A 25989-nucleotide genomic window follows, 5' to 3' on the forward strand; every position below is an offset into this window, starting at 1 on the left:
CTCTGGGGTTAGGGTTATTCTCCCTGGGGTTAGGGTTATTCCCCTTGGGGTTGGGGTTATTCTCCCTGGGGTTAGGTTTATTCCCCTGGGGGACTTCTAGTATAAGTATACTGATCTCTGATTGAGATCTATGCAGTATAGGTATAGTACATAGATCAATGAGATAGGCACTGGATTGCTTTCGGCTGCTGCAGCCAAAAGCAATCGAGTGCCGAGCCGGGATCAACACCATTATGGCGCAGACCCCAGCCGATGCTGGATGTGTGAATCGCTCCTCCGGGACAACGTCCCGGGGGGCGATCTACCCCACTAGACACTAGGGAAGGCGCACAGCAAGTAATCAAATGCAGCTGTCAGCTTTGACAGATTCATCTGATTAATTAATTAGCGGGCACAAGCGATCGGATCGTGCCCGATAATAGCCGCAGTCCCAGGCTACATGCAGCACCCGGGGCCACGGCGGTTCAGTACCTGTATGTCCAGGGTTGTCTAGGGGTTAAAGATGAGAACATAGGGGGAAAGTTATCTAAAAAAAAGTTGTATTTATTAGCGTAAAATGGCCTGATGCGGATGAATTTATTCGCAAATGGCCGTTGTGCGAATAAAATATTCGCATCAGGCCATTTTACACCACCTTCGCCAGTGGGGCGGGGGTGTGGAGGGGGCGGAAATGTCCCCCATAGTTTTGCCTCTTTATAAATCACTGGTCAGACCACATATAGAATACTGTGTACAGCACCAGGCACCGGTATATAAGAAGAACACTGCTGAACTGGAGCGAGTGCAGAGGAGGGCAACAAAGGTCATTAAGGGAATGGGTGGGTTACAGCACTAATACAAGTGATCAAGCTTGGGGTCATTTAGTTTAGAAAAAAGACTTCTTAGCAGCAGTCTGATCACAATGTACAAATATATGAATGGACAGTAAAGAAATCTTTCTAGTGATCTTTTTACTCCTAGGTCTGTAACCATTACAAGGGGGCATCCTCTACGTCTGGAGGAAAGAAGGTTTCACCATCAGCACAGACGCGGATTCTTTACTGTAAGAGCAGTGAGACTATGAAACTCTATATTCTTTACTGTAAGAGCAGTGCGACTGTGGAACTCTCAGCTACATGATGTTGATTCAAAAAATACGTTCAAGGGAGCTCTGGATGCTTTTCTTGAATAATATAATATTACAAGTGATGGGCACTAGATTTTTGGAGACACGTCGATCCAGGGATTATTCTGATTGCCATTGGAGTTGGTCAGGAATCTTCTCCCTGTGATGGGGCAATTGCCATCTGCCTCATGGGGGCTTTTGCCTTTCTCTGGATCAACACAGTAGGTTTTCTATAGGTTGAACCTGATGGACTCTTTTCTTCTTTCAACCTTATTAACTATGTTACTAATGATTGAATAAAAAGACAGGAACAGATTAAAAAAGGAGGACACACACAAAAAATTTACCGAAACTTCTATTTTCCGATTCATTCCTCATTTTGTATTCAAATACGGCAATTAAAAACCTGAACGGGTGAGCACACCCTCAGGCTATGTTCCCACTACGGGATTTTAGCACCAAATAATGGCCGTGTATTAATAATGATGGCCGCAAATACAGTTCATGATCGTTAATTGCAGTCGTCATTATCAATAGACAGACGTCATTTCACGCCTGTAGTGGGAAGAAAGCCTTAAAGTGATTCCCTATGTGTGACTTATTGGCTCATTGACGCCTAGACAGATTATTTTACCCAGTTCATTAACACATTAGACGTTAGTGAGTTAACCAAGCTACACTGACACCTCTGTGCAATACCCATCCAAAACTGCAATAACAATGGTCTTCTTAGCATTAGACTCTATCAGGCAAGTCCAGCTTTCCAACTATTGGCAGAAAAAAAAAAAAAAAAAAAAAAAACTAAAAATGGATTCGTAAATCTCCCTTCAAAAATGGTTTGGGAAATCTTTTAAGAAAACCTCTCACTAAAAATAACTTATGACTTGTCAAAAATTATTGACTGAGATCAGTGCTGAGATCCTCTGTGATCAGGATATATAGCAATGGAGAGATCACGGCAGCGCCATCAATTCCCCGGCCAGCCTCTCATTCCGTCAATATTTTCACATTGTAAGTCTATAAGAAAATATTGACGGACATGATTGCAATCTCTTCCCGGCTATATCTTCTGATCAGAGCGGGTTGTGATCAATAGCTTTTGACACGTCTGATGGCTAGTTTTAGTCCCCATTTAAAGGGGTTATCCAGCGCTACAAAAACATGACCACTTTCTTTCAGAGACAGTCCCACTCTTGTCTCCAGTTCAGGTGCGGTTTGCAATTAAGCTCCATTCACTTCAATGTAACTGAGTGGCAAAACCTGCACCCAAACTGGAGACAAGAGTGGGGCTGTCTCTGAAAGAAAGTGGTCATGTTTTTGTAGTGTTGGATAACCCCTTTAAAGTTCTTCTATCTAGATAGTACTGAATGTTACTTGGCTTGTTGTAGATTTACAATTTGGCATACAAAGTCACTTTGTAAGTCGGAGATTTGCCGATAGCCGAAGGCTAAATAGGAGAAAAGAAAGAAGTTGTGAGCCACAAACTGCGATGTAAAGACTCCACATGCATAGCATATGTATCTCACTGTAGTGAGCCAGCAAAATAGTTAAAGGGATCTTGGCTCTTAGAATGGGTGCACGCACCTCGCAGCCGGCTCTCCGTGATGTTGGGGGATCCAGGCTCCATGGGCTTAATGTCTGGTAAAATGCATTTTAACCCTGCACACTCGTTAACTGGCCTCCATGCCTGTCAATCGCGACGTAAAATGACACTTTCTCCCACAGGTGTCACCTAATTTGGGGGGGGGGGGGGGAGAAATGTTGGAAAGGGTTGAAAACTTTATTATACAGGAGTTGGAAGTGGTTTGATAGGGGCTACATCATGGGTCTCCAAACTGCGGCCCTCCAGCTGTTGCAAAACTACATTTCCCATCATGCCTGGACAGCAAAATCCAAAGCTTTAGCTGTCCAGGCATCATGGGAGTTGTAGTTTCGCAACAGCTGGGGGCCGCAGTTTGGAGACCCATGGGCTACATGATGGGAAATGTGGTTTATAAGATTTTTATTGTGTTTTTACAGCACAGCAGAAACTTCACTGTGCAGGAACTTCACCCACAGCACCCACAGACTGGTTGAAATGGACAGTGGCTTTACAGCACCCACGCACAAGGATACCAATGGGTTAACTTCACCCACAGCACCCACAGACTGGTTGAAATAGACAGTGGCTTTACAGCACCCACGCACAAGGATACCAATGGGTTAACTTCACCCACAGCCCCCACAGACTGGCTGAATTGGACACTGGCTTTACAGCAACCACACTAGGATACCAATGGGTTCACTTCACACTCAGCACCCACAGCCCGGATTCAATGGACACTGACCACTTCTCTCACACACTAGGATAACTTCACCCACAGGCACCCACAGACACCCACCCACAATCCAATCTTCTCTTATCCTCTCCTCTCTCTCTCTCAATTTCTCTCCCTACCTTGCCCTAAATGCCTGTGTAATCCTTCTCTCCTCTGCATCAACACAGCCAACTGGCCGCCTCCAGGAAGTGGCTCACATTATATACAGGGTGAGGGGGAGGTGCTGACATCACAGTGGTGCTTGCAGGTGATTGGTTGAGCGCTAGGGATTATTGATAATCCCTTACTCCTACTTACTGACAGTACTGTAAGCTAACATGTGCGGCCACCATGTTTAACGAATTTTGGAGCAAATCATGCTGAGCTTACACAACAAACCAAACGGACAGCGCAATTCGTAGTGAATTTGGATTCGCCAGATTGGCTTCGCTCACCTCTAGTGGTAACCAACAAGTAATAGAGATGTCTTACAAATAAGTGTCAGGCAGAACCGTGCTCTTTACTAAATGATTGAAACAACATTCATTTATCAACTATATATACTTCAATTCATCCGTACACCCTGTTCCTAAGTTGCCCCTTCTTGACAGATGTTGCTCGCCCCCCAGCTGCCCCACACTGAAACCTGTCCCTAATAACCGACTTTTCCTTGACCTCTTTATGCATTTTGGCCCCTTGCTATGGCCTCCTTAGAGGAGCTAAATATCCTGGGATGTGAGACAAAAATTAAACTATAGGTTGTCAAACACCAGCTGGTATTTTATTCTTAGCGGGAGTTGGACAATCAAAATAAAAAAAAATAGTTAAAGGGGTACTCTGTAGGGAAAAAAAAGGTTTTTAAATCAACTGGTCTCAGAAAGTGATTTGTAATTTACCTCTATTTAAAAATCTCAAGCCTTCCAGGACTTATCAGCTGTTTGTCCTACAGGAAGTGGTGTATTCTTTCCAGTCTGAAATTGTGCTCTCTGCTGCCACCTCTGTCTGTGTCAGCAACTGTCCAGAGCAGTAGAACTTTTCTATGGGGATTTGCTACAGCTCTGTACAGTTCCTGTCACAACAGAGAGCTCTGTGTCAGACTGAATACACCACTTCCTGCAGGACATATAGCAGCTGATAAGTATTGAAAGACTAGAGATTTTTAAATTGAAGTCATTTACAAATCTATATAACTTTCTGACACCAGTTGATTCATAAATAATGTTGATTATTCAGGTTATATTATAGCCCAGTTTTGTTCAATAGCTGATTATTCCACTATACCAGTGATGTGGTTTATATATATATATATATATATATATATATATATATATATATATACATATATATATATATATATATATATATATATATATATATAATAAATGTTAGGTTATAAAGAGCGCTCCTTTTTGATTTGAGCTGGGATTTCTCTGATTTGTGGACATGTTACCTTGTACCCTCACATACTGTATTCTAGTATCCCTTTATCTTGTTTGCTCATGGCAGCCCCCGCCCTTCAGTCTCACAGATGTGCCAGCTAGGCATGCTGCTTATCATGAGGGACTCGAGAGGCGCTTTTTCACTCACACTTCAACCCCACACGTCAACGTTTTCCTCTTGATAGAATATGTTTAGAATTCCCTCGACAGGTTAAAATGAGCATAAACACATCCCACACTTTTAGCACCATCGCACCATCTTTTCACCATGAATTTCAGAAAGGATACATCTACGTACTGTAGTATCATTTCTTACATACAGTAAGAAAATCAAGCTATTATTTCATCTGCAGAATACGCTTAATGAACGCCTTCCTTAATTCACATTCAAAGGGGATTTCCATTCACAGCTTGGGAATTTAAAAGCGTTTTCAAGGGTTTCACTATTGATAGAATATGAAAGCCCTTGATCAATATCAATCAGATCGGTGGCAGTCCGACTCCTGATACTTCAGTAACCAGCTGACTGAAAGGGCCATTCCCCCAAGTATTGCATACCCCTCATTGTTTACGCTACCTACTCAACACAAGCTGCAGGGGAGGCAGGAGGGGTAAGAAGATGAACAGTAGGGGACACTGAATATAGGGGGACAGAGGGTACGTGGGCCAACTACAGAGGAGGGAGGTATACAGTATGGGGACTCGGTGTCGGATTGGCCCACCAGAGGATCGGAGGATCCTCCGGTGGGCCCCAGCTTTAGAGCCTGCACTAATACTGACTGCCATGTCATTCCGCACTGGTTCTTCTTTGGTGGGCCCCCAGGATCATTTCCTCTGGTGGGCCCCAGATACCTCAGTCCGACACTGTGGGGACTACCTGCAGAGGGGGGATGTACACAGTATGGGGGAACAACTACAGAAGGGGAGGTAAGTATACAGTATAGTGACTACCTGCAGAGGGGGGATGTATACAGTATGGGGGAACAACTACAGAAGGGGAGGGAGGTATACAGTATAGGGAGTACCTGCAGAGGGGGATGTAAACAATATGGGGGAAAACTATAAAGGGGGGAGGTATATAGTTTGGGGGCCTTACTGCAAATAGGGAAGGATTTGTACAGTATGGGGGAACAACTCGGGGGGGGGGGGGCTGGATAAAGTATAGGAACTACCTGCTGAGGGGGGATGTGTACAGTATGGGGGAACAACTACGGGTGGGGGGGGGGAGGGTAAAGAATAGGGACTATCTGCTGAGGGGGATATATACAGTATGGGGAAACAACAACAGAGGTGGGAGGGAGATATACAGTATGGGGGGCTTACTGTGGGGGGTATACAGTATGGGGGAAGAACTACAGAGGGAGGAGTCAGGTATACAGTATGGGGGTCTTTATTGTAGAGGGGGAATGTGTACAGTTTAGGGGGACAACTATAGGAGGAAGAGAGGTACATTATGGAGGGGGCTTACTGCAGAGAGGGGAATGTATACGGTATAGGAAAAGAATTACGAGGGGGGGTAAATTACATGGAGGGATAAAAACTTAAGATTAAAAAACAAATTTTAAATAAGTATGGACCACAGATAAGTGATAATGTGTGATCATTGAGAGTCCAATTGTTATCTCCAATGATCCCTAGAAAGAGGAACCCAAGCCCCCAGCAAATCCAAGGCATGGCTATACTGTTGACTTTTATTTAGAGACACCATTTGAAGTCCATGCTAGAGATGAGCACAACTGAGAGCAGGCTCGAGTCTGATTGTTCGGCATTTGAATACTGTTGGATGAAACCGTAGGGCATAGGTCTCCAAACTGCAGCCCTCCAGCTGTTGCAAAACTACATTTCCCATCATGCCTGGACAGCCAAATCCAAAGCTTTAGCTATCCAGGCATGATGGGACTTGTGGTTTCGCAACAGCTGGAGGGCCGCAGTTTGGATGCCCTAGGGAGTCCAGAAAAAAAAGGATACAGCCATAGGCTGTATCCATGTTTTCCAGGATTCCCTAGGGCTGCAGAGCACAGTACTACATTGGGTTGGGACTCTCACGACATCCTCCTCTCTACTCTTCTGATCCTCTATTTCAGCTCTCATCAGGCAACTCAGTCAGTACGACTGTACCACTCCTTATACTATCAGTGTATATCTGGATCCTAAAGAATTAAGTGTCTCATCAAGTGTAAAGTATTATATCAAGGCACAGCTGTATGATATACTGCCTACTTCAAGTACTGTCAGAGTAAACAAGATTGTTGATAAAGAGACTCTGTGATTTCTCGTCAAGCACCAACACAGTACACACACACTCCTTGGGTCATCTCCCCTTTCTGTGGGTGGCAGTGCCAATAGTCTGGGTGGGTATCACCACCGTCATAAATACCCAAGGGACCCTGTAACAGCCCGGCAGGTCACTGACCACAGGGGAACAAGGTATAGCCGACCCGTTACAATAAAAGCAGGTGTGCTACTGGCACTGGTGTGCAACTGGCACTGGCGTCACGACATAACATCACTGGGCACGGCTATATCTCGGCCAACCACCATAGAACTGGTGTCACACCTAACCATCTGGCAAGTGACCGGCTGCACCTCCACATGAGTATATACTGAAAGTCATCACTACTTTATTTAAATTATTATAAGATAAAGTGTCGGCTTAAACCACTACAGCCACACCGGGGAAGCGCTTAAGAACAAGCTGTGTACTCACATAGTAATAGATGGAAAACGTGCACTATATGAAATACAGTATATACACAGACCGTTGGATAGCCTAATATAAAGTAGCCTGTGCTTCACATCAAGCTGTTTTACATTAAGACATCCAATTGATGGTGTATATAACATATTTGTGATAGTCCACGTTCGCCATCTATTAATATGAGTGAGAAGCTCATTCTCGGCACATCTGCGGTGTAGCTATAGTACTGACTTTTATTTCTAGGCATAGCTAGGTCCCTGAGGATTCCACACGTAACTCCTGAACATGAATTAACTATTGATGAATTTTACTTTACATTAAGGTACGGTTTACAGATCATAGTTTTCTCTACTCTGGAGGAGCTCCTTGATGCAGTTTATTATTGTTTGTTTTATTTTGTGTTTTTATTCTTTATTGTATGTGGTCAGATTTTGAGAAACAATCTATAGTGGCCGATAGGAATAGCCCTTTAATTAAAGCGACTCTGTACCCACAATCTGACCCCCCCCAAACCACTTGTACCTTTAGATAGCTGCTTTTAATCCAAGATCTGTCCTGGGGTCCGTTCGGCAGGCGATGCAGTTATTGTGCTAAAAAAAAACTTTTAGACTAGCAGCCCCGTGACCTACGGGAGTGGCCTAGGTTGTGTATGCATTAGGCTGGCACAACCCCTCTGTCCCTCCTCCCCACCCTCCTCATCATTAGGAATGCCCCAGGCAGATTGCCTCCTATTCCCCACCTGTGTCAGCCCGGCACATGGGCTGGATCTTTAAGACACCTGTGTAAATTTTCAGCATGGAAAAAATGTTCCAGTGGCATTACTAATGATGAAGAGGGTGGGGAGGAGGCACAGATACTACTGTAGGGCATAGGGCTGCCAGTTTAAAAGTTGTTTTTTAGCACAATAACTGCATCACCTGCCGAACGGACCCCAGGACAGATCTCGGATTAAAAGCAGCTATCTGAAGGTACAAGCAGTTTGGGGGGGTCAGATTGTGGGTACAGAGTCACTTAAAAAAAACACTCTTTATTTTGGACTGACAGAGTCACAGAGGCGGGTCTGAGACACTGTTCGCGCCTGCCCAGCTGTCCTGAGTTTAGAAATCGTTCGAATCCTGCTGTCAATCAATCTAGAGGAGACTGGGGCAACCTGAAGACCCAGCAGTAGCTGGAGAGCTGGACAGGCGCAGATAGTGTCAAAGACCCACCTATGCATAGCCGTAGTTTCCCTTTAAAATGTGCGTCCTATTTTTATTTTATGAAAGGAAGCATTCATATACAAAGCAAAAGCAGAGAGAGAAGCAGAAGGGCTTACTTATGTATGGACACTGCACAACTATGCCATTCACAACCTATACACGTAGCACATCTAAATGCACTAAGCCGTACACGCTCCATTGGGCGAGTATGTAAAGAGCACGGATAACCACTAATAACGTATTCCATGATTTTAAAGGAATCATTTAGAAAAAGTAAACCCAGTACGCCTGCAAATTAAATCAAAAGACATTATATGGCCTTGTGCATATGACCATGGTGGGTATATAAGTAAACGATATGTGACAACTAGAGATCAGTGAATCTCAGCCAGTGCAGGGACACACCCCCACATTTGGTAACACCCAGTTGGCTAATTAGTCATATAGGGGGAGATTTGTCAAACATGATGTAAAGTGAAACTGGCTCAGTTGCCCCTAGCAACCAATCAGATTCCACCTTTCATTCCTCACAGACTCTTTGGAAAATGAGAGGTGGAATCTGATTGGTTGCTAGGGGCAACTGAGCCAGTTTCACTTTACACCATGTTTCATAAATCTCCCCCATATTTCTTATAACAGATGAATGGCACATCACAGAGGTATAAGAAAAGGTCAGGAGTCATGACAGGTTCTCTTATACCTCTACGGCAGCCTCACTGATCCAAGTCCCAGTCCATAGATCTTCAAAGAACACAAAACCAGCAAACTCTGACTTTTAAATGGCGAGCTAATAGTATATTCTCAGTAATACTTGTCTTCTCCAGGGTGACAAGTATTCTGACCCTGTGTTTTTTCAAGTACCGCTCTTAGGAATATCTAAGAATTATGAAAAGACCGGAGCAATCTGTTCTGTACAAAGAGATTACAAAGAGGAATCTGAATCCGCAGAATGAACCGATATCAACTTTATAAGTATGCTAAGCTGCTGATAAGAATTGCAGAGCAGCAGGGAAGGACATTAACACGAACGCAGGCTCTGGCGATATTAACAGTATATGTTATAGTAAAAAAAAAAAAAAAAAAGAATAAATCATCAAAAGTCACAAACTCCATAGTAAATCCTAGTGTTTAAGTCATCCTCTTCTGCCGGGTCATTTTCTATTTAGCCCTGTGTGAAGCCAACCAACTCAGGCAGGAGGCAGGCTTTTATATGGTACATAACTTTTAAATAGTTCTGCCTTTATATAAAACATAATAAACATCTTACCCTTACCTATCCACGCTCGCCCAGTGTCCTCCTGCGGCAGCGTCCAGTTCTCCCACTGCTATCGCCACTTCTGAAGAGAGCACATCTCACCAGCGACACCCTCTTAGCCCCTCACTGACTAAGACGGGACATCGCTGCGGCTATACATACCTGTGCTTTCAGTTATGCACTTTACTGAGGAGTCAGAGAGGCGGGATCTTTTCTCTAAGCCCTGGAAATTAAAGCCTTTCAGGCCCTGCCTCTCACCAATGACTGATAGCTTTACCATTGAGTCAGAAAACCACTAGAGCTGTCAATCATTGATGAGAGGTAGAGCCAAGGTGACACTCATTACAGGGAGTTTGTGAGATGATCCCACCTCTCAGACTCTTCAACAGCCAGGGCATTGAGCCTGTTCCTTGGTCATACAAAGTGCATGAATGACAGTAGAAGAATGTATGCTCTTCGCTTCCTGGTGCCTATTTAGGGCTATCAGCAGTTTTGCTAACACAATATAATTTCTTTTTCCTATTTTCTGTACATGATTATGGGGGCAGCCATCTTGTCTGAGCCATAACCAGATTTACTTTACAGCCAGGACCTGACTCACTGACTTTTATTGGAGATGGCTGTAAAAGGAGCGGGGGCAGACGGAGATGGGCTGAGACCATGGTCTATCGTTAATTGTCTCCATCTTCATTATAGAGATGTACAATGTTTCATTGCAATCCTGCCGGTAATAATAATGAGAAGACTGGTGTGAACTGATCTCTATAGAACAGGAAGAGTCAGAATACTAGGACAGTTCTGTGAGCGGTGAGGAAGGTACCAGAAGTCAGGATTTTCTTTACATAATGAGATGGAAAATTTAAACAGAACATGTTTGATTTAAACTTTTTCCTTGTATGGGAACTGCAGCTGATGTCATACTGGTAACAACTGAAGTTGTGAATCTGGTGTCCCATAGCTAGCGATGGCGTAAGCCGCACCAGGGAGGGTGGTATTACATGGGCCGATGGGGGCCCGATAATACCTGTAAACGAGCGCCGATCTGCTAGATTGGCGCTCGATTCCTGGGCCTATTACACGGCCCGATAATCGTTTAACAAGGGCTGTAAGGACATTGTTACCGATGTCCTTGCAGCCCTTGCCTAAACTATATACTTTACCTATCCACGCTCCAGGGCTGCTCCTGCGGTCCGCTTCTCCCAGGGTTCCGCGCTCTAGCTTCAGAGTGGCTGACAGGCCGCTCTGAAGCTAGAGTGCACGGGACCTGGGGAGAAGCGGACCGCAGGAGCAGCCCTGGAGCGTGGATAGGTAATGTATATCGTCAGTCGCTGGCCGCACACCGCTATTGCAAGTAGCGGTGCGTGGTCAGCGCCCAACAAATATAGGTTCTAACCTATATCAACGATCAGTTGATGATCTTTGTCATCGGCTGATCGTTGTATTTATTACACGGAGTGATACTCGGCCGAATCGGACCGATTCGGCCAATTATCGTTCTGTGTAATAGTACCCTAAGGGTCTTCACCAGTGCCAACAGCAAGGCGGGAAGGACTTGCTGTGGCAGGCGACCCCCAGGTCGTTACCCCTGGCTAGAGGCTCCACCACTAGGGTCAGGGCAGGGCTGGAATTTATAGGGAGTTGTTTGGTGACACTACCAATCAGGGATGTGCCCAGATGCTGCAGACAGGGATCAGAAGCGCAGAAGGGCTCCTGATTGGGCTGAAGAAACAGCGGCACCGGACCCTTGCATGTGGGCCACTGGTGACTGGGAGCAGAAGGAGCGGCAGCGGCCAGGAGCACGGACCCGTGCCGCAACTCTGACAATATACTTATCCTAATATAGGTGTATGCAGTTACATATAAAGCACTGATTAACAATTTCCCTAAAGAGGAATAAGGTGGCTAAAACAGTGATCAAAGCCTTACTGCACTGTGGAAATGGGTCACGCTGGCAGGTCTGATGGGCAATAAAGAAGCTAAAGCTTTTGAAGCCGGATTCTACTGAAAGGAAATACCCGAAGAACTGCTGAACTCTTGACTTATTATGAAAAGGAAATTTTGTACAATTGGTTGGTGTTGACCGAGGTTGTATCGACATCAATGATCATGGAAATATAGTACGGGAGAAAGCAGGTACAACTGGCACGTATTACTCTGGTGTCAGGAAACATTGCGGTTTTGTAGAGGTCAGGCAAAAAGTAGTTCAGTAAGGACCACTATGAGCAATGGTGAAGAGCCACACCATAAGTGTGAATAGGCACCACGTTATGATAAGGAAGAAGAAACTGCAGATATCAGGGTTGTCTATGATAAGAGCTCCTAGAAGCAAGGAAAAAAGAGCTTCAAGACAGCTCTCTCCAGCTCCGACTTTTTTGCCTCAATATAATCTATTAAGCAAAAGAGCTGGATCTTCGGCAGACTGGGGGAATGGAGCACGCTCTCCTAGCCATATCTCAAAGCGGGGAGGATATGCACAGCTTTATAAAAATATCACTATTGAATTGGATTTAATATTTTATTCAATGAATAGCGGCCACAGAAAACTGACATGTCAGTTTTTTGCGTCGCTGCTAGCGATCCCGGACGGAGTGTGGACTATGCGTTACGTAGCCTGCAGCACAATGTAGGTTCAGTAGTAATCACAGCCGTTGTTGAAAATCGGCAACAATGGCCGTGATTACTACTGAACTTACGTTATGTGAACATAGCCTAAGGGTTAAAAACATATAAAATACATGATTCCATGGGGAGGCCCAGTATGGCATTTCCCTGGATAGCGTTTCTGTGCAAATATAGAAAAGACTCCCTGAATATAGTAACGTAAACAGCCTTGGTATCCTGTAGCCATAGCTGTATCTCAGGATGGCAGTGGTTCTTAGCAGATCTGGTCACGTGTCAAAAGTTATCACAAAAGACAGTAATGCTACAAGATGTGACACAGTCCAAGACAAATGCATCGGAATCCTAGAGAAGCATTCTGGCCTGTATAAGCTAATAGTTGGTCTAAACTTAAACCAGACAACCTAAGAATACAAAATCCGGCACATTCTGAGTCTGTCTAATCTAAGTTTACTTGGTAACAATTAGTTTTTAACAGTTCAGGGCCGTAGTACTGCAAAGCATAAACCTTCAGAACATTTCACATCTGTTGACCTTGACGCCACTTTAATGAGTCTGAGTGTGACTACTTTGTTATTCCGAGTAGTGTTGAGCGGACTTGCTGAACTGTTCAGAATCTGCAACATTCTCCGAACACGAGCATTCAGCATTTGACTCCCTGCATCTAGAGAAGTTGGATGCCTCCCTAGGGCTGCCCGGAAAACATGGATACAACATATGGCTTTGTTCACACATGTATATTTTCGTAAAACTACGGCCGTTGTTGCCGATTGCAACAACAGCCATGATTATTATGAAAATATACATAACATTGCCGCCTATGGAATCCCAGCCAGAGTGTATAGTGTATATTTTCTCTCCCTTTTTCTGAGACAAGGAGACGGAGACGGGTCTACCTATTCTGTCAATCACTGGCCCTGACGTGATCTAAGAAATTTTTATATTGCAAAAATATCCCTTTAATTTTTAATATATGGTCCATAGGTTGATACCAGCAACAGTGTTTGTTTCTCTTATTGAAGCCCATATATATATGAATCTATACGTACCCTCTATACCATGACTGGGGTAGGTGGGTTATAAAATATTCCTGTCCATGTTCCCTATTATACAGTATTAATATTCCACAGCTTCCTAAGTGTTCACACTATAAGTCCTCTATTTCTACCCCATCCCGGGGACCTGCGGTACGTCTTCCTATTGACGTGATATGATTTTATTTAATATTCATGACATATATCCTCCAGTACAAATCTCATTGCTGGCCCCGCTTCTGACTCCATTCACTCCAATTGTTCCATCTTTGATTGATGAGGTCATTAAAGATTGAAGCCATTCTTGGGAATGGCGCAGCTGCTTTATTGTTAGATTCAGGTTGTCAGCAGATATTTTGACGGAGTTATTTGATTTTGTAACAGAAGTAAATATACAATAGGCACAAAACCAATCTACAATACACAACGGGGGAATTGGACGAAAAAAATGAAAATAAGGGAAGAGGTGTGATGAGGAAATTATGGGTAAAATGCTTAATAAGCATCTTCAGAATATAATGTAGAAGGTATCAATGCTCTATTCATTTAAGGTCTCATATAGTATAGTAACAAAGAACACCATGTAAAATCTAATGTCTTCGGTCTTCTACATCAAGTACATCAATGTCAATTTAAAGTGCCCCAATCATTTACAAAAACTTTTGACATCTCCCAGAGAGATGAGAATCCAGAGTCCAAACAGCATCCATGGTGAAAAAAATCCAATTTGATAAAGCCAAGTGCCATACAACGTTTCGACCAGCAATAGTTTTTTTCAAGTGTTCGAGAAATACTTGAAAAAACCATTGCTGTTCGAAAACATTGTACAGCACTTAGCTGAATAAAATTGGATTTCTTTCACTCTGGACTCTGGATTCTCTTGATATTATAGTAACATAGTTAATAAGGTTGAAAGAAGACAAGAGTCCATCAGGTTCAACCTAGGGAAACCCTACTGTGTTGATCCAGAGGAAGGCAAAAACCCCTATGAGGCAGATGACGATTGCCCCATCACAGGGAGAAAAATCCTTCCCAACTCCAATGGAATAATCCCTGGAATAAGGTATCACCAGCAAACTAATGCCCATGGTTCACTGTTACGGAATTGTGAACCTCTTGTTCCACTTGGAAACCTACTGATCTACTGGTGCTGATAGACCCCACCATGTTAGCTGGTATGTGACAGAGAAGTGTCAAAAGTTTTTATCAGATAGTTTCAGGATGTTCAGACCCCCACCAATCGCTAGGATGAGACGGGAGAAGAATGTTGCGCCTAACAAAAACTCTTCTCTCAACTCTTCTCCTGGCTTTCTCTAGTGATCCTGGGGGACTGAACTTCCAGAACCTAAATGATGTAAACTTTTGGCATCTCTCTGTGACAGGAGACAGCTCCCATTCTAAGTCTAATGAGTCTGTCTCCTGCAGTAAAAAAAAAAAATTGCAACGTTTAGTGGGGGCATGAACACCCAGACCCAGAACCAATCAAAACAAAAGCAATCAAAACAAAAGCAATCTGTAGAAGCGCACTTTACTATTTTAAAGAAATACATTTCCCATGTAGAGGGGAAAAAGAAATTACCACTGAAAGGGGTATTCTTCAGTTAAAAAAAAATAAATAAAATTTATATATGTACCTACCACTGGTACCGAGCAGCTCCCGTTCAGCTTCTTTTGTTGCTCTGGTTCTTAACTCCTTTGCTTGCTTTCAAGATGAGACCTCAGGACAGGAAGTGCCCACTTAGCCAGTCACTGGCCGGGACGCAATAACGTTGCGACCAGTCGTTGGCTTAGCAGGAAGGTCCTGCATTGGGGGGCTCGGTAATGGGACCAAAAATGTTCAGCAGTAGCATTTGGAGAGGACCAACCACATGTTACTAGGGTCTACTTCTTATGGATGGATTTACAAATAACCTTTTACACCTTATGGCTAGGTTCACACAACATCAAAAATATTGAAAAGGTGGACGATTTTCATTTTTAAAAAAACGTCCGTTTTTTAACTGACTGCAATGGCAATGCATTGAAGTCAATGGGAAAACGGACGTCCAATGCACACAATGCATTGAATAACGGACGTTTTTGCCGCGGACGTCAAAATAATGAACATGATCATTATTTTCGGACGTTTTTCATTAGTAGTTCACACACAGTTTTCCTTTTGTCACTGTTCTTTCTCCGTCTTTACTATTAAATTCAATGGACTTTTCAATTAAGCCACACCCAAAGTTAAATTAGTAACCCCAAACTAAAATAATGTACCAACAGCCATCATTGCAATAAGGGGAGGCCAGGCTGCTAAATAACGTCCGTTATTTTAGCCTCAAAATAACGGATTTCATTTTAAACGGAGCTGAAAAAACGTTGTGTGAACATAGCCTATTGGTGGAGGATGGGTAAGATAAGCAGCTAATGATATTTATAGAATCTGCTGACAATATGAGAGAAGGTATAAAGTGAGGGAAGGTAAAAAGTGACGCCCAACGTGGCTTCACTTCCTGCTCTCACCAAGTCAACCAATCTGTTTGCCACAACTGAAATGAACTGAAAAAAAAAAAAAAACGACCAATCTTTGGCAATTGCTCCACTTACGTTTTGGGTGAAAAACCAATTTAACCTGAAAACTTTTGCAATTAATATTTATTTTTGCAAAAAGCATAAGATTGCCCCTAGGAAGCAAACAGTAGCCTATGCTGAATCCTTAGAAAGTGTTGCTTTGTAGGTCAGCTCTCCACACGAGAGCCGTCCAGCAGTACATATAATCAATGGCAAACATTTTCCATGCACTTAGCTCCGATATTTAAATATCAATATAATTTCAGAGCGGCAGCGAGTAGAAACCTTATCCGTCCGTCTGCCACTTATTTGTCTGTTCCCTTTCCATCACAAACTCCTGGGAGAAGAGATAAGGCCACCTTTTGTCGCACAAGCTGCTTATCAATAGTGCTATATATAGACGCCATTTCCATATTAGAGAACATTTTTGAAAGCTGGAGAAAAAAAAAAACATTCAACTCGTAGGAAATATTCTGTAAACTGTAAAATCTCCGGAGACTCTATCAAGTAAAAAAAACACCTAAGCAGACTCTCAAAGTTTTTCCAAAAACACAAATAGAGGTGAAGTTTATTCCTCGACTAACTAAAAGTACAAGGTTCCATCCATGGGTAGATCCATTCCATTAAAGGGGTTATCCCACGAAAATCTTTTTCCTTTAAATAAGCTGGTTTCAGAAAGTTATATGGATTTGTTATTCACTTTTATTTAAAAATCTCCTGTCTTCCAGTACTTATCAGTTGCTGTATGTCCTGCAGGAAGTAGTGTATTCTTTCCAGTCTGACATCTCTGTCCGAGACAGGAACTGTCCAGAGCAACAGCAAATCACCATAGAAAATGCAATACAGGAGAGAAAAGAGCGCTGCACCTCACACCTATGGCTGACACTAGTGCCTCTCGGCTGCATAAAAAACATCAGAATTTTGTGTATGAATTGATCAAGCCACACTGCCCCATGTACCGCGTGCAGGTATCAGATACACATGGGTCCCTACACTAAGTCCACACTGTGCCGGTCAGTGACCACCACCCCCGCAGGCGCGCACAGTCAGGGAAGGGAGGCCATGTAACGGCCCTGCGACCCCCATATCACAGGACCAGACCCAAAAATGCCACACCAGAACCCGGCCAGCACCGCCGGTGGAGAAGGTCGCCCCCAAACAGCACGAGTCTGGATAAGGTATTGCGCTCACCATAGCTACTGCAGATAGAATGGGACAAACAGGAGGGATTAAAAGCATGTGCACTCAGGTGTCTCCTGCTGATTGCGGTCATGATCAATTCATATACAAAATTCTGATGTTTTTTATGCAGCCGAGAGGCACTAGTGTCAGCCCTAGGTGTGAGGTGCAGCGCTCTTTTTCTTCCCTGAACCAAATCACCATAGAAAACCTCTCCTGCTTTGGACAGTTATTGCCTCGGACAGAGGTGGTAACAGAGAGCGCTGTGTCAGACTGAAAAGAATACACCACTTTCTGCCGGACATACAGCAGCTGATAAGTATGGGAAGACTGGAGATTTTTAAATAGAAATAAATTACAAATTTATATAACTTTCTGACACCGGTTGATATGAAAGAAAAAGATTTTCGCTGGACAACCCCTTTAAAGTATAGACACAGGGGGGAGTCATGGTAGGCCCTTAGGCCTCATTTTATTCTCTGAGAAATTCCCAATTTGTCTCCTAGTGTTTTCATATTATTACAAGATTTTTGCTATCATAGAAAACCCTCGAAGAAGTCTCACATTCTTTTATGACGGACACTTCTGCAAATAATTTTGTCATCAGCCTCAAGATGCATAAGGTGCAAGTATAAAAAAAAAATGTTCCGAGTTCGTAAGGAATAGGTGACTTATCTTCATGAAAGGCATCAATATTAAATCAGTGGGGGGTCTGACTCCCAGCACCCCTATTGATCAGCTTTTGCCTTCAGTGTTTACCGCCGCAGGCGCAGGTGCATGGAGTCAGACCCCTGCCAATCTATGATTGATGGCCTACCCCAAGGATTGGCTATCTATATTATGAGGCTGGATGACCCCTTGGAAGACCCTACAGTGTTTTCTATATGTTAGAACAAGAGAATTTTAGCTGCCCGCATAGAAGTTGTGATCTCTGATGCTCACTATTCTCTGACAGAAGATGATGGGGGAGATTTATGAAACATGGTGTAAAGTGAAACTGGCTCAGTTGCCCCTAGCAACCAATCAGATTCCACCTTTCATTTTCCAAAGAGTCTGTGAGGAATGAAAGGTGGAATCTGATTGGTTGCCGGGGGCAACTGAGCCAGTCTCACTTTACACCATGTTTGATAAATCTCCCCCGATGTGTTCACAAGTGTGGCCTGCTCTATTTCTGCATTCTGCCATTAGATATACAGTGAGACGTCTATAAGTCGATCACCCAGGGTGGTCGTATGCGGGATCAAAGAAGGGGGCTTCAAGCTGTCCTCCTTCCTATACAGTATGGAAAGGTATTGGGCCTCATTTACTTACAATGTATCACTCTTAAACCACGTCTGTGTCGTTTTTTATTCAGCGTCAAATTCATTAAGGGGTTGTCTATCCCCCCAAAAATTCTTTAAAATCAACTTATGTCAAAAAGTGCCAGAGATTTGTAATTTACATAAATTAAAGAATCTTATGTCTTTCAGTACTTATCAGCTGCTGTATGTCCTGCAGGAAACAGTATTCTTTCCCGTCTGGAGAACAGTAGAGGTTTTCTATGAGGATTTGCTACTGCTCTGGACAGTTTATGACATGGACAGAGATGGCGGCAGAGAGCACTGTGTCAGACTGGGAAGAATACACCACTTCCTGCAGGACATACAACAGCTGATAAGTACTGGAAGACTTAAGGGGGGAGATTTATCAAACTGGTGTAAAGTAGAATTGTCTTAGTTGTCCCTAGCAACCAATCAGATTCCACCTTTCATTTTTCAAAGAATCTGTGAGGAACAAAAAGTGGAATCTGATTGGTTGCTAGGGACAACTAAGACAATTCTACTTTACACCAGTCTGATAAATCTCCCTCAAGGATTTTTGATAGACGTAAATTACAAATCTCTGGAACTTTCTAGCACCAGTTGATTTGAAAAAAAAAAAAAATAATAATTTTAATGTGGCGCATGCACAAAACTTAAACCCGACCATCCCCCCACACTAGAAGTGGCTGTTTTTTAGAATAGAAAACTCATCCAAAAATGAAGGTTTGCTTAATAAATCTGTGGTGGATTTTAAAAACACACCCACTTAGCTTGTTTTTTGACAAAAAGGCCGGATTTGTCTTTTTTTTTTTATCAGGTTGTATCGCACGCCTTCAGTAATTGTATTGGAACACTAAACCAACAGGGAAAATGGACAAAAACGGACAATTTTCTGCCGGGAACACATTAGTAAGTCCGCCCCATTGTCCTAGTAAGACATAACAAAGGACATGTGCCATACACCACACTACCGTACCAGCCCTGTTGTATATGACGTAATAGCCAAGCGTCCCGGAGCGGTCTCTCCTAAGAGAACAAAAATCAAATCAGTTTTTGTCATAGTGTATGTGGGAATGATATAAGACGTGTATTGCCGAGAGAAAAAACATCACGACTCCTGCTAATCAGTTTGCATAATGTGTGTTATTACCTTCTCCGCTCCCCCACCTGCTCAGGGTTTCTGCTTCATTTAATTAGCTGGAGACAGACAAAGCATCTCCAACCCAGACATTTCCATAGTGACAGCAGCTGACCAAGCCGCCCGCTCTACAATATGGTGGGATCACATATTATTACAACCCGGCACTCCTCAGTACACGGAGCAACAGGCTGGAATACACCAGCACTCTCTCATCCGGTCAGTGCTTGTTCTTATACACTGTGTAGATCTTGTTTGACCAAAATGTTATGTATGATATTGTGGATAGCGTTGAGTGGACTTGAGGAAACTGTTCAGGTTCGGCAACTTCTCCGAACCCGAATGCTCGGCATTTGATTCTAAGGGTACTATTACACGAGTCGATGAAGGCCCGATAATAAATGTAAACGAGCGCCGATCTGCTAGAACGGCGCTCGTTTACTGGGCCTATTACACGGCCCAATAATCGTTTAACAAGGGCTGCAGGGACATCGATACCGATGTCCTTGCAGCCCTTGTTTAAACTTTATACATTACCTATCCATGCTGCAGGGCTCCTCCTGCGCTCTGCCTCTCCCCGGGTCCGTGCGCTCCAGCTTCAGAGCGGCCTGTCTCAGCTGACCGACCACTCAGCCAATCACTGGCCTCAGCAGTCCCGGCCAGTGATTGGCTGAGCAGCATGTCAGCTGAGACAGGCCTCTCTGAAGCTGGAGCACGCCGACCCGGGGAGAAGCACAGAGCAAGAGGAGCCCTGCAGCCTGGACAGGTAATGTATTCTTCTTTCTATATCGTCAGTGCCGGCCACGCACCGCTATTACACGTAGCAGTGCGCGGTCGGCGCCCGACAATTATAGGTCAGAACCTATATCAACGATCAGCCGATGACAACGATCATCAGCTGATTGTTGTCTTTATTACATGGAACGAATCGGCCGGATAGGGCAGATTTGGCTGATTATCGTTCCATGTAATAGTAACCTAAGTGTCTGGAGTTGTATGCCGCCATAGGCACTGATGTATCCATGTTTTCTTGGCAGCCCTAGGGGGGCATCCAACTTCTCCAGAGGCCAGGAATCAAATGCCGAGCATTTAAGTTTGGAGAAGTTGCCAGTAGATATGTATTGACTTGTCCAAAGCCAGCTAAAAATATTACTATTATTATTCAAAATAGGGATGGTCCGAACCCTCCGAGATTCGGGTTCGTATGAACCCAAACACTCAGCATCAGATTCCCGCTGTCTGCCCGCTCCGTGGAGCGGGTGGATACAGCAGGAGGACCGCCTGGAAAACTGGGATACAGCCATAGCCATAGGCTGTATCCCAGTTTTCCAGGCGGTCCTCCCGCTGGATCCGCCCTCTGCACAGAGCCGCCAGAAATCGGTTCGGACCATCCCTAATTCAAAATAATTAATATTATTATTACATTTATTGTATCTAAGTGGCCAGATAAAAAGTCTGATGTTACCAGCCTACGTACTCCAGCTGGAAAAAAATAATCTTTCAAATCAACTAGTGTCTGAAAGTGCCAGAGATTTGTAATTTATTTTAATTTAACATTTTTCAGTCTTCCAGTACTTACCAGCTGCTGTATGCCCTGCATGAAGTGGTGTATTCTTTCCTGTCTGACAGCGTGCTCTGCTGCCGCCTCCGTCCAGAGCAATAGAAAACCTCAGCTGCTCTTCAATCTGAAAAGAATACACCACTTCCTGCAGGGCATACAGAAGCTGATAAGTACTTGAAGATTATTATTTTTTTTTTAATAGAAGTACATTACAAATCTGTATACATTTCTGGCACCAGTTGATTTGAAAGATTACACATCTATAACAACCAGATATTATAAGACCATACACCCTGAGTAGGTAATAGCTGACAGCTATTTATTGTGATTCCTCCGTACACATAAATGGTAAATTGTGTCAGGAAGAAAACCAGCTCTATACTGATGCATTATGTTAATTGAAATATATTTCAAATGTACAAGCATTTCTTAAAAGGTATCACTTGTGAGCTATAGATTTACTAATCCCCCCATGTGCTGCTTTGTTTCTCTAATCTGGTTATGGCCGGCCGGGTATTCACTAGGTTGGGTCACTCCTTCTCAGTCCAACTGCAGTCACCTGACCTATCCTACTAGTTTGGGCAGCTGGTTATCACTTTACATGCAAACCAGGGGGATTGTGGGAAAATGTCGGCACTGCTGCATGGGAACAGCGGGGTCAAAGTTCAGAAAACAAACCAGTAAGTGATCAGAGGCATTGGGAAGAAAAATGGTACTGGGATTTAAAGTGATAGTCACCCCCCTAAAGGCCCTATTCCATGGAACAATTATCGGCCGTATTCGGCCGATAATCGTCCCGTGGAATAGGAGGCAACGATCAGCCGACATCGTTCAAGTCAGATGATCGTTGCAGCCGTTCGTTTTTCAACAATGTTGAAAAACAAGCGACTGATATAGCAGCGATCTGCTGCCATCGCTCCGCTCCTCTGTGGGTGGACCTAGTGATCACCCGGGTGACAATATCACTTTAAGCTACTTAGTGAACCCTGGATGCAGTTGGATGCAGCCCTAGGGAGTCCGGGAAAACATGGATACAGCCATAGGCCATAGGCTCCTGTTTTCCAGGACTCCCTAAGGCTGCATCCAACTTATTCAGCCTCCAGTATGCATCAAATAATAATATTATTATTATTATTATTATTATTATTATTATTACTATTAGTATTATTATTAGTATTATTAATAATAATAATAATAATAATAATTTTATTTGTATAGCGCCAACAGATTCTGCAGCGCTTTTTTTTTTTTCTATGCATACAGTACAGAGGTACATAATACACAGTTAAATAATTAGAATAAATAAATATTAATAATAAAAACTTACAGACAGCACGGTGGTCTAATATTCTAACACACATTACAGTTACCTTTGGGCCCTACAGAAAAATTTGTATCTTCTCACTGTAAAGTAGTAGTGATCACTTAGAGGGTTTTCGGGTAGGTGGATATTTAGAATTAACAATCCCCTTCAGACACAGGCTGCTACCAGGACCCTATCAGGCCTGTGGGGTGAACAGGCTTCACCACGTTGCACCACATGGCCACGTCCTCCAACACAGTCACATGACATCACGTCATCGGAGATGCGAGGTGACAGTCTGCTCTTTGATATCTATATCAATTAATTAAAAATTTTAAGGTGTAACATTTGTCATGGGAAGTCTTTTGTATAGTACAATGTAGAAGGAGAGTAAATATGTCCAGCACTCACCGATTACTTGATCGTAGGCTTGCTTCTTTATTTCATATAACAGTGCAGGCAGGGAGGGGGAGGGTGCGTGGCGTGTCTCTAATGGCGACGGACGTTTCTGGCCACACGGGCCTATATAGTACACAACACCTTAAAGGGGCACTTTAAGGATTTTTTTTTTTATTTTTACAACCAGCACTAACATCATGACCTCCCCTTATAGTTCCTGCTGCTCTCCAGTATGACCGGACGATTTGCAGAGCAATTGTTATATGGACCAGAAGTCACTTTCTCTATGCAATATGAATCTTCTTTTCTATTATCTTAAGACAGGGATGGGGAACCTTTGGCCCTCCAGCTGTTGCAAAACTACAATTCCCATCATGCCTGGACAGCCAAAGCTTCGCTTTGGCTGTCCAGGCATGATGGGAATTGTAGTTTTCCAACAGCTGGAGGGCCAAAGGTTCCCCATCCCTGTCTTAGGATTTATGTTTATCCTGGGCATGCTGACATGCAATCACTCTGGATTTACCAACCACATAGGACAGAAGTTTGTTCCAAGCATCTACTACTCTTTCAGTACAATAATATTCTGATGTATTATAAAACCTTCTATGTGGATAGACACTTCTCTGACTAGGTGGCAGTGACCATGCTGCACAATGGGAAACACAAGACCCAGAGCTTCTATGGAGTACATAGTATCACAATCCAGTAATCCTCCTTAATTCTCACCGGTAGACTTAAAACATCAACATGGCCTTAAATCCTATTTCTGGAATACGATTATGGTGGAAATAAGCCGGGATCTGTGCATCGCCATCAGCATCACCGAGGAACGCCAGCACCGAGACGCCACACTGTTAAAATTAGAATCTCCGGGGAATTATTCCTGACTGGAAGCAATGACAGGAGCTGGCAGGAGGAGGCTGACATGGAAGAGCGAGGTACAGGGCCCAGAGACAGAGGGGAGGAGATGCTGCAGAACCTCTTTCTAGGCTGATATGCATATAGAGAGAGATTAGTATCGTTTTCTTATAAATGATATAAAACAGAGCGACTTCAAGTTCTTATATCAATCAGAATTTATTGACTCCAATACAAAAGCTCAGCTGGAAGTCAAAACTTCAGCCTAGTATATGTCATTGTATAGCACTTAAAGGGGTAGTTCACCCAAAAAAATATTTAAAATCAACTGGTGCCAGAAAGTGCCAGAGATATGTAGTTTACTTCTATTAAAAATTCCCCGTCTTCCAGTACTTATCAGCTGCTGTATGTCCTGCAGGAAGTGGTGTATTCTCACCAGTCTGACACAGTGCTCTCTGCTGCCACCTCTGTCCATGTCAGGAACTGTCCAGAGTAGTAGCAAATCCCATAGAAAACCTCTCCTGCTCTCCAGACTGGAAATAATACACCACTTCCTGCGGGACATCCAGCAGCTGATAAGTACTGGGAGACTTTAAATTTTTTTAATAGAAGTACATTATAAATATCTGGCACCAGTTAATTTGAAGAAAAAAAAAAAAGTTTTCTTGTGAACTATCCCTGTAAAGGGATTTTCAAACAACAACATGGCACATAAGTGGCTGCCAGCACCGTCCTGGGGACACGCAGATTTCCATATGTCACAATAATTATAAGAGAGAGACGGATGAGCGGGCAGGAGCGAGGATCTGCTCATCTGGGAGGTAAATATGGCCTCGGGTGATAACCACAGACCGCCGTGACCCCGTGACCTTCCTGATTGACCCGTCATACAACCATATAAACTGTATAAAGAGGGAAAGGTCACAGGCGGCAACTCTTCCCAGCACCTGAGGCCATTGTGCCACCACTATCTGGGCATGCTGGGAGTTGTAGTTCTGCAACGGCTGGAGTGCCACAGGTTGGAGACCACACAATACATATTATGTGCCACAGTATGCGGAGTGACATTTCGAGGAATACGATAGCAGCTGTAACCCTGGATGCATTGGTATACATGAGCAGCATATGGCATCTATTGTTTATATGAGAGTGGACTGGCAGTGGAGGGGCACATGTGTGTATATAGTATATAGTATATATATGTATATATAGAGAGTGTGTGCATGTGGCTGGACCTGTCACCCCTCAATGTCAGCCCCCCCCCCCCCCCCCATCAGCTCCTCCTGCTGGTAATGGGGGGAGGAGGTCGGTGCCCGGGCAGCCCCCCTGCAGCCAGTCCACCCCATCCAGCGGGCAGAGTCACGGGCACTCACCGAATCTGGTGTCAGCAGTGGCCGCCTGGTGATGGGAAGAAGCCGCGAGGAGGAGGAGGAGAGCGGCGTGCAGGGAGCCCATCATGCCGAGCAGTAATAATCCATCAGTCTAGGAAGAGCAGCGGGCATGGGGGCAGCGGGACGGGCGGCAGGACGGGCAGCACTCACACAACGGTCTGAACAGCTCCAACACCCTGGACAGCGACCAGCACCGGCCCGCCCACCGCAAGACACGGCCCCCCCGCCGCCGCCACTCACGTGACCGGAGCCCGGCCCCCGGAGGAGATGAATGGGGCAGCAGCCGCCCGGCCGCTCTACTGGCAGGATGAATGGAGGGAGGAGGGAGTGTGTGTATATACTGTATACAGTGTGTGTGTGTGTGTGTGTGTGTGTGTGTGTGTGTGTGTGTGTGTGTGTGTGTGTGTGTGTGTGTGTGTGTGACTGACGGTATATACTGTGTGTGACTGTATATGTAGTGTGTGTATACTGTATACAGCGTGTGTTTTTGTGTGTATACTGTATACAGCGTGTGTGTGTGACTGACGGTATATACTGTGTGTGACTGTATATGTAGTGTGTGTATACTGTATACAGTGTGTGTGTGTCTATCTGTGTATATATATAGTGTGTGTGTGTGTGTATACTGTATACAGCGTGCCTGTGTGTGTCTGTATATAG

General features: G+C 44.0%; 1 protein-coding gene across 2 annotated transcripts in view; it reads right to left on the reverse strand.

Annotated features, from left to right (window-relative positions):
* Positions 1–25524, reverse strand: part of PTPRN2 (protein tyrosine phosphatase receptor type N2) — a 742556-nt gene extending 717032 nt beyond the window's left edge. For both annotated transcript variants that reach the window (XM_069958896.1, XM_069958895.1), the window contains exon 1: positions 25312–25524. In XM_069958896.1, coding sequence (XP_069814997.1) covers positions 25312–25396 — 85 coding nt within the window. In that variant the 5' untranslated portion in view covers positions 25397–25524. The remainder of the gene's footprint in view (positions 1–25311) is intronic.
* Positions 25525–25989: the final 465 nt, after the last annotated feature.

Source organism: Dendropsophus ebraccatus, chromosome 2 (genome assembly GCF_027789765.1).
Source record: "Dendropsophus ebraccatus isolate aDenEbr1 chromosome 2, aDenEbr1.pat, whole genome shotgun sequence".
Lineage (NCBI taxonomy): Eukaryota > Metazoa > Chordata > Amphibia > Anura > Hylidae > Dendropsophus > Dendropsophus ebraccatus.